The sequence below is a fragment of the Danio aesculapii genome, chromosome 19 (genome assembly GCF_903798145.1).
Source record: "Danio aesculapii chromosome 19, fDanAes4.1, whole genome shotgun sequence".
Taxonomy (NCBI): Eukaryota; Metazoa; Chordata; class Actinopteri; order Cypriniformes; family Danionidae; genus Danio; species Danio aesculapii.
In genome coordinates this window covers 10,459,683-10,469,037 of record NC_079453.1, presented here as the reverse complement: position 1 = coordinate 10,469,037, position 9,355 = coordinate 10,459,683, and the positions used below count along the sequence as shown (strand labels likewise).

Here is a 9,355-nt window from a genome sequence, read left to right as displayed (position 1 = left end):
AGATAGATAGATAGATAGATAGATAGATAGATAGATAGATAGATAGATAGATAGATAGATAGATAGATAGATAGATGGATGGATAGATAGATAGATAGATAGATAGATAGATAGATAGATAGATAGATAGATAGATAGATAGATAGATAGATAGATAGATAGATAGATAGATAGATAGATAGATAGATAGATAGATAGATAGATAGATAGATAGATAGATAGATAGATAGAGCAGTCCCACACAAATGCCACACTTGCTACACTTTTCTTTTACAGCCGCTCTCTGTACTGAAAGAAGCAGTCGCTGACAAGTGTAAACACCACTAAGAATAACCTCGCGGTGATCTCAGCGCTGTCTGAGTGATGTTTATACCCTCTCGGCGGGTGAGGAGGTGTGATGGGTCACGGACGCGCTCAATGGGCGGATGTTCGCCCGCGGCATCCAAAACACAACACTGTCCACCACCGCCAGCAGGACAGAGACAGAGAAAACAGCTTCAGACTGTTGCAGCGCAGGCGTTTCATTTCCTGCCATCTTTACTGATAAAAAATGACTGAATATCGGACTTGAGGGAAACGTGGCTCAGTGGATCTTATATATTTTAACTCTATTCAAAAAGCTAAATCAGATAATGAAATATAGGTTAATTTCAGTTTCGAATATACAAAATTTTTACTGTTGCGTTTATATACTTAAAAAAATTCTGTTTTATTTTCTCATACACTCTAAAAAACGTTGTTATTTATTTAACCCAATGGTTGAGTTAAACATATTTGGTGCTTTGCTGGTTTTTTTAAAAACCTTTATTAGGTTATTTATTTAATAACTCAACTCAATTATTTAATAACTCAGTTGGGTTAAATATTTGGTGCATTGTTTGGTTATTTACTTAATAACTCAACCAGTTGGGTTAAAATTTTAGAATTTTAACAGTCAACTGTTTTAACTGACACAGAACTGTATTAATATGCCTACGTAATGTTGTTTTTGCGTTATAAACGTTATTTAAGCTCTAACACAATAATATTGCAGATATTTAGACTATAGCCTACATTTAAGATGATGGAGTAAAAAAAAAAAAAACAAAATGCAAATTTTCCGTTCTCTTTTAAAGTTCAGCAGGGTTTAATATGTGAGATAAACAAACCATTATAAAATACTAAAACATTACGTTTTAAAACAAACAGACAGACAAAGCTTCCAGTATATAATAAAACATATTGATTTTGCCTTTACATATGATTCCGTTTTTTAAGTTGTTAAGTAGTTTTGTGTTTTTTTTTTCGTTTTTATAAACACTTGAGAGCATGTACAGGCCGTTTAAAAAACAACCGTGAAGACGTGCACTACATTTCCCATAATGACTTTCGGCACCTACGTCATCAACCTGCGTCAGTAATCCGAAAACAGTGAGCTGGCATTGAATAGTAGGTAAGAGAGAGAGAGAGTTTATTAATAACTTTACATTTTAAGTCCAATTTCATTACTTACGTTTCATATTTATTCGCTAACCATTGACCCTAAGTTAACAGATTTCCTCCGTTTAGCGCTGACTGTCAGATTTCATTGTAACCACCTGTAATCATTAGCAGTCGTGCTAGCTTTAATACGTGTGAAGATTAAAGCGAATTTAAAAAGCAGTATATGTATTTATAGCTTTTTTTAGTCATATTTATGCTATCTTTATCTTCTGAATTCGCCTCTGTCAAACACTAGTCACAGAAACTAAGCCTCGAGGGTTTTAATCTAATGTTTTGCATAGTTTAATAGAAATAAGTAACCTGTATTCCTATTTTATTAGTGAAATTACTATGCTTATGTGTTTAACTAAATATCCAATATGAAACGACTAAAAGCCATTCAGTTTCATTTAAATAAAATTAAGTCAAATATTACAGCCTAACCATATTGAGGTAAAGCTAGTTTTACATTCGCACATTCAGACTTTCTCCTCAATAATATAACTTCAGAAAAGTATTCTTTGCCAATTCTAAATGGTGTAATCGTATTAGCAGCCAATAACCATCAAAGTACAACATTGTTCACAGTCAATTTAATAGAGCTAATGTTGTTTTGAAGTCTTGAAGTTAAGTCTTGACGTCCAAACAAGATGTATGGAGGGGTCAGCCCTTTGAAACTGAGAGAAAGTTCACTCTGATCTGTATTTTAAATAATAATGTTAATAATTAAAACAATAGATATCCATTTGACCACCCCATAACAGTTCATACCATTGTGAATGCGTAATTGCGCCCATCAGTCTATGCCAGAAAGTCATTCAACAGTCTGAAACAGATGGCAGATTCAGAGCACTGATAGACACCGTAAGAGTTCACAAGGCTCTTTTCTCATAAAATATGTGTTTGTTTCTACATGTAGCCTAAAAGTAAACTCAAATTAGATGCATAGTCTGTATAGTTTGACCAAAAATAAGGCGAAATAGTTAATCAGGTCAGAATACACTAAACAGCCTATCCAACTAAAAACTTAAATACATTTATTTATTCATAATTCATTATAATACATTAATTTCTGAATAAATTAGGTGTAATTTAAAGAAATACATACATTCGATTCACTGAAGCATGTATTGCACAAACATTACCGAAAAAGTTGAGCCCCCACTCCAATCGTCAATGGATAATTCACACACAGACCGAATATTCAAAGTAGCGTGGTTACCATGTCACTGTTAAAAAAATTTATATCAACAAATATGAGAACATAAAACCAACTTTACCTCATTTTTAACCTTATATACTCCTATTTATCCTCATAGCTGGATTCTCGGTGTCGTCTATCATCTCTCAATCCTCCAAACCATGACCAAGCTTCTGCAGTGGCTTCTTGCGGTGTCTGTGATTGGCATTGCATGGGGACTGGTTACCTTTGACCTCCTCGATTTGCATTTGCCACCCCAGTATAAAGAGCTGGCATGGCCGATGCCCGTGTACCTGCTGGTGGTGTTCGGGTGTTATTCTCTGGCCACTGTTGGCTACCGTGTGGCTACATTTAATGACTGCGAGGACGCGGCCAAAGAGCTGCAAACGCAAATAAAAGAAGCCAAAGAGGACTTGAAGAAGAAAGGACTGAAGATGTGATTTTGTGATTCATTATTTCTCTGTGCACATTTCCTCCACAGTGACTTTAGTCTGGTTCTATGGATGTTTGCACTGTAATATGGACTGAAAAAGAAAACAGGTCAGCTTAGTTCATGTGTTTATTTCAACATGGTGTAAACTCCTGCACACCTGTGAATCTATTTCCAGCTACCGGACAGTTTTATTTAAAACATTACAGACACATCGTGCACATATTGTCAGTGCAGAGAAGTGCTATTTTTGTATGACCTCAAGTCCAGAATGTGTGTATTTGCATTGGCCTAGGAATGAATATGGATTTTTTCTGTTTTTAGTGGATTCTGTTTCAGATTTACACACAAACCCTGCTTGTGAAAGAAATGATTTGGTCAATTAAATTCCATTGAGGTACATATTAAATAGCATTTTATGAGTCAGAATGTTTAATTTGAACATTATGCTGTATTTGATTGTCTGAATAGATGAAAAAAGGTAATTTTCCATTGCATTTGCTCCAGGACATTCCACATTATAAAACTTGTGTTTGATGCAAAATGTGTGAATCACATGTCAATCAAAATACAGACTGATTCATTTTCAACTGCACTGTAAATGTGATTTTTGAAGCTGTAAATAAAACAAAGATGTATGTTTTACAAAAAAAAAAAAAATGGCTTCAGTCTTACTGATTTAACACTTCACACCAGGAATAACTAAAGAGATTTAAAAAAATAAAAAGTAAAAATAACGGAAATATCCGCAACTCAAATAATTACATTATTACTGGACCAACTTTGAGAATTATTTATTTATTTTTTACAGCTGATGAACAAAATCATTGATAGCCAGTGGTGGAAAGAGTACCGAAAAATCATACTTAAGTACCATTACTTGCCTAAAAATGTAGTGCAGGTAGAATAAAAGTATCTGTTTTAAATATTACTCAAAGCATGAGTAAGAAATAAACCTTTTAAAAGTACTCAGCAGTTGTGAGTATTACACTGTAAAAAGCTGAGACATTTATATGTAATTTGTGAATGTGTGTAAACATAACATTCTGTACTGTATCAAGTTAGCCAGGGCCAGATAGAAACTGCAGACATATTTTGCTATTTCTGTGCAGAATATTGTAAAAAAATCTGTAGACTTATGTAGAATCATTTTGGGTGTATAGTGACTAAAAACTTAATATATTAAATAAAAAAATATATATATTTTAACTGTATTGTAGGTAATATTTATTGAAATTAATTTAAAAACTGAATAAATATAAGTTTACACACATTTACACACAACTAAATAAATAGACTCAGTGATGGCCTAAAAATCTGTGGATTTCTGCATGCGCAGATTCCGTGTGGGCCTAGTTATAGCCCAGCAGGCACACAACGTCATAAGACGTTAATCTTAAGTTCGATTTAGGTAGTGATGTCAGGTGACCAAAATTCAATGTCTAGCCAGCGTCTAGGGTCAACGTTATTTTGATGTCCAATAACCTCATCAAATTTCGTTGCTATTTTGTTGAGATTAGGTTGTGTTAGAAAGTTACCAAAAAATCCAATGTGACATTGACGTCAAATACTGACATTTATTTGTCAGGTATGGCAACCAAAATTCGACGTCTGATATACGTCATATTGGTAACATCCACACAACATTAACCTGTAACATCATTAGACGTTGATATTTGGTTGATTTTAGGTTGGACGTTGGCCTGATGTTGAGTTCTGACTTTAACCCGATTTTCATTTCCAAACTAAATGCATCGTCTCCACGATGTTGGGGTACAACTTCAATCTGATGTCATGCTGATGTCTTGTGCCTGCTGGGTGTTTAAGGCCCTTTTGTTCATCATACAGTACACATTGGTCTTCTCATCAGTGACATGCATCAGTATCATAAACAGTCTCTGGGTCAATGCGTGTAAAGATTTTGGACATCATCTTGGACACTTTTAATGCTTCCAAACAGTTTGCTGCAATTATAAATCACCCATGTCTTGAGGTAGTTCATTATGATGCGATTTACCTCTTTATTTTTATGCGTGATTCGATTAGACAGGCATCACAGAACTGAATTTTCTAATCCTCATAGACAAGAAAAAATAAAGTAGATACTGCAGGTTGAAGGAAAGTAGTGGAGTAAAAGTACAGATACTGCACTAAAAATGTACTCAAGGGAAAGTAAAAGTACACACCTTTAAAACTAGCTAGTAAATTACAATTCCTGAGATAAACTACTCAATTACAGTAATTTGTGTATTTGTAATTAGTTACTTTACACCATTGTTTATAGCTAGCACTGTACAAAAAAAAAATATCTGTAAACCCCCCAAAAATGTATTTTTTTTTACATAAATACAAAAGTTAAAGTTTATAGTAATACTTAATTCAAGCTTGTAGAAATTCTACTTTGAACTTCTAAGTGTATTTTGTCTAGAGAGGTTTATATTTACAAAATTAGTTTTGTTCGGAAATCAAAGAAATTAAAATGAAGTAAAAGCTACTGAATTCTCTGATACGGGTGTTTCATCATGTATATTTTTCTAACTTTTTTCCTGTTGTATTTACACAATTTTAATAGTTTTTATATTTATTGGTGGGAACAAGCCTTCACTTGCCTATTCTTGTCTTTGCGCAAATTCACAAGCAATTTCTGAGTGAAAAGTTCTACCTATTTTTCTTTCCCCATCACAATTCATTAACACTCTGCTATTCTCAGGGTTGCCAACTCCACAGTTTTCCCACAGAATTGGGTTACTTTTAACCACAGGTTGTTGTTTTTTTATTTCATGGGTTTAAGATTTGACATATTGAATCAATTATATTTTAATGGTTGCAGTGAAATATTTCACTCTACCAAATTTATATTCTACCTATCATAAAAACTGTGCTATGACAATGAAATGGAGTAAGCACAATTTTGTGAGGTGCAGGGAGATTAATAAAGGAGAGACTGTGTGTGGCTCTTTCTATGGTAACAGATAGGCAGGACTTACCTTAAAGGACTTACCTTTGCTAAATAACAACTACAAAGTATATGTAATCGACAGAATAAAAGTCAATTGATTTACAATTGTATTAATATCTTGAATGTATGACACCATGCTAGCTATGCTATGAATTTAACGTCAATTTAAAGCAACTTTTTATGATTTAAAAATCTTTATAATTACTAATATACAGTAATTTCAAAGAAGAAACCATTTATGATCCATACACTGATATGTATTATACAAACGGATTCATGTTCAACTGCACTGTAAAACATTATTTTTTTGAAGCTGTGAATAAAGCAAAGCTGTATGTTTATGTCAGCATGTTTAATTCACACCAAGAATAAAAACAATGCAAGTATCCACGATCAAAATAATTGGCAGTGATGGCATATTTTGAGATATTATTGGGTTATTTTGGACTAGTTTTGTTGTGAAAACCTGGCAACCTCTTACATCAAGTTATAGAGTCAACTAAAATGAAGTTCTGTGCACATAAATTCTGAAATGTGACCCACGTCCATGTGGTGACTCTTTAAACACTAATCCCAAAGCCACTAAGTGCACACGGGCGCTGCATATAGAGCTGAATTAATCTGGTGTTTTTGGCAAGCAAAGCTCATTCGTCCTCTTCAGGCTTAATGTAGACTGCTTCATTTTTTAGGCCCCTTATAGACCCCGTGAACAGGCCTATACCTGTCTGTGGAACTAGGGCTTTTGTTTTTGTTAGCAGTTTTCTCATTGGACGAGGCTCCGCCCGACTGCCGATTGGCTCGTGTTCAAAGCTGTCACCCCCTGCAGACTCTTACAAGCTGTTGTTAGTTAAAGTCTGTTTTTCACAAGGCATAGTAGCATATCAGAGAACCGCATCAGCGTTTTTCTCCGCTGAAACCACAGTATGATTAACACCATGTTTATGCTTTGAGATGCAGTTTAAACAGCTGAGAAACCAAGCAAAATAACAACGAAAAGCAGTTTTGAAGAGGGACATAAGTTTCAAGCTCAATCCCAAATTAAAATTGGTCATTACTTACCCTCATGTCATTCCAAATTTTTTTATAAAATCTAAATGATTTCTGTTAGATTTAAAGCTTATTGACTTAAAATTGTGACTCTGCAAAACATTCGCAGAGAGACCAAAATATAAATCCAGATGAATCAAGCATTTTAATTTTCTGTCTTCTTATAAAAGACAATAACTTTGAATCAGAAAAAGTTTAATTTAGGCTCCTAATAATGTATTCAAGAGTTCACACTTAGCCGATGATTGATTATAACGCTTGCTGTCCCGGGAGAGAGCCCTGAGCTCATAAGATCCTCGAGCCCGGGGCACCCTCCCGTTTGCTAGGCGAGAGGGGAGTTTGAGCTCAGGTAGATCGAGAACTCCCTTGCTGTGGTAGCTAATGAACAGATAGAGATTGCTCTTAAGAGATAACTACTTTGAAGCATGTCTATGGTGCCGATTTGGATTAGTCAATTAATTTAAGTTGCATGTTTTTGGATGATGGGAAGAAACCGGGAAACCCGGGGGAAACCACGTGAGCACAGGAAAAACGTGTAAACTCCACACAGAAACGTCGGCTGGCTTGGTAAGGACTAAAAACAGTGACGTTGTTGCTGTGAGGCAACAGTGCTAACCACTGGGCTGCCATGCCACCCATCTAGAAAAAGAGGAGGAGTAGGGGTGGAAGAGAGGATTCTTCAAAACGAAGATGCGTCCGAAACCCCCTATTACTCAGTAGGTACTGCATTTGAATTTAAATGTACTACTCGGCCGTTAGAAAAGTACATTCAATACAGTATGAATACGAAAAGTATGAATGGAATTCGGACGTACTACATCCACCATTTTGTCATGGTCACATGACCTACCTGCGTCAGTTGCGTCGCTTTACTCCCATTCATGAATTTACTCGTGGGGCATCATGGGATAGCGCAGCATGCATGGGATGCGCACTTCAGAATCTCGCCGGAAGTAGTGAGTCATCTGGGTACTTCTCGCATACCGATTTTAGAATTCTATGAATTCAGACATACTACTCGCCTCGCAAACTGATTTTAGTGTACTGTATAGTATGGAAGAATACGGTTTCAGATGCAGCCAGAGGCTTAGGAATCGTCTGATTGGTGATTCATTAATTGAATAATGCGGGCCAGTTGCAAGCAATCATAAGCACGTGATCCTCTTGAAATTAGTTTATAAATAAACTTCACTTAAACATTCACATTTGGTCAAGACTTGATTGATCTAGAACCAATTAGTGTTCTCGTGCCTCAAGCAGGCATGGTTGTGTTTCTGTTCATATTCACACAAAAAAATTATATCTGAACTAAAGATTCTTGCTGGCACATATTGCCAATGTATAATGTCTTGTGACTAAACAGAGGGTATCAATGTGAGTGAGAGCCGTAAATAGCGGCATTTTTAAAAATAAAAATGTTATTTTTTTGGTTTGATGCAACAAACGAGAATGCTGAAGTTACATTCATTCATTCATTCATTCATTTTCCTTCGACTTAGTCCCTTATTTATATGGAGTTGCCACAGCGGAATGAACCACCAACTAGTCTGGCATATGTTTAATTTGTCGCATTTGAAAATCAGGGCTAGTTCACTAATTTTTGCCTTTGCCTTTCTGAAGTTAAGCATTGTGAATCTCTACCTTACTCTAACAGGTCAGTGTTATTTGAATTCTCCTGATGTTGTAAATGCAACTTCTAAACTTGTAAATACAAGCTTTCCAGACTTGAACTCACCAAAGAAAAGAAAAGAAAAATCAATGATCTGATTAAAAAGGTCCATTACTGAAAAACAAGAAAGAAAATTGCAGGCTTCGTTTTTGACTCCATGGCAATTTTCAGGTCCTGATCAATAAATCATTCTGAAATTCAGACATCTTCAGCCCGGGCTTGTTTAAAAGCAAACAAGAGAAAAACAAACATTACCTAAAGATCCCCTTTGTGTTTTCCAATGAACAATGAAGACACAGATTCAGAACGACAAAAGGTAAATCTTCTAATTTCATTAAATAAAATGCATAAAGTCCAACCCCCCTTAATATTTATTATACTAGCAATCTGAAGTAGTGGTATTTGTTTTGATTCCTGATTTTCTGAGACTGATTGAAAGCAACATTTTGTTCAACATGCCTAAAAAACAAGCACATTTGTCTCAGCTGACCTGTTTCAGTTGCCTTTAGGGGTTAGAGACGCCACATTTTGTGAAATGCAAGACAGGTCAAGTTCTGTTGTACGTCAAGAGACCTTTATGCCCCATAC

At 35.2% G+C, this 9,355-nt stretch overlaps 1 protein-coding gene across 1 annotated transcript; it reads left to right on the top strand.

Moving 5' to 3' along the window:
- Window positions 1-1,373: 1,373 nt before the first annotated feature.
- Window positions 1,374-3,733, top strand: dpm3 (dolichyl-phosphate mannosyltransferase subunit 3, regulatory). Its single transcript, XM_056479992.1, has 2 exons — window positions 1,374-1,432; window positions 2,781-3,733. Exon 2 carries the CDS (start codon window positions 2,824-2,826, stop codon window positions 3,100-3,102), a length of 279 nt encoding a protein of 92 aa, XP_056335967.1. The 5' UTR covers window positions 1,374-1,432; window positions 2,781-2,823; the 3' UTR covers window positions 3,103-3,733.
- The last annotated feature ends 5,622 nt before the right edge of the window (window positions 3,734-9,355 follow it).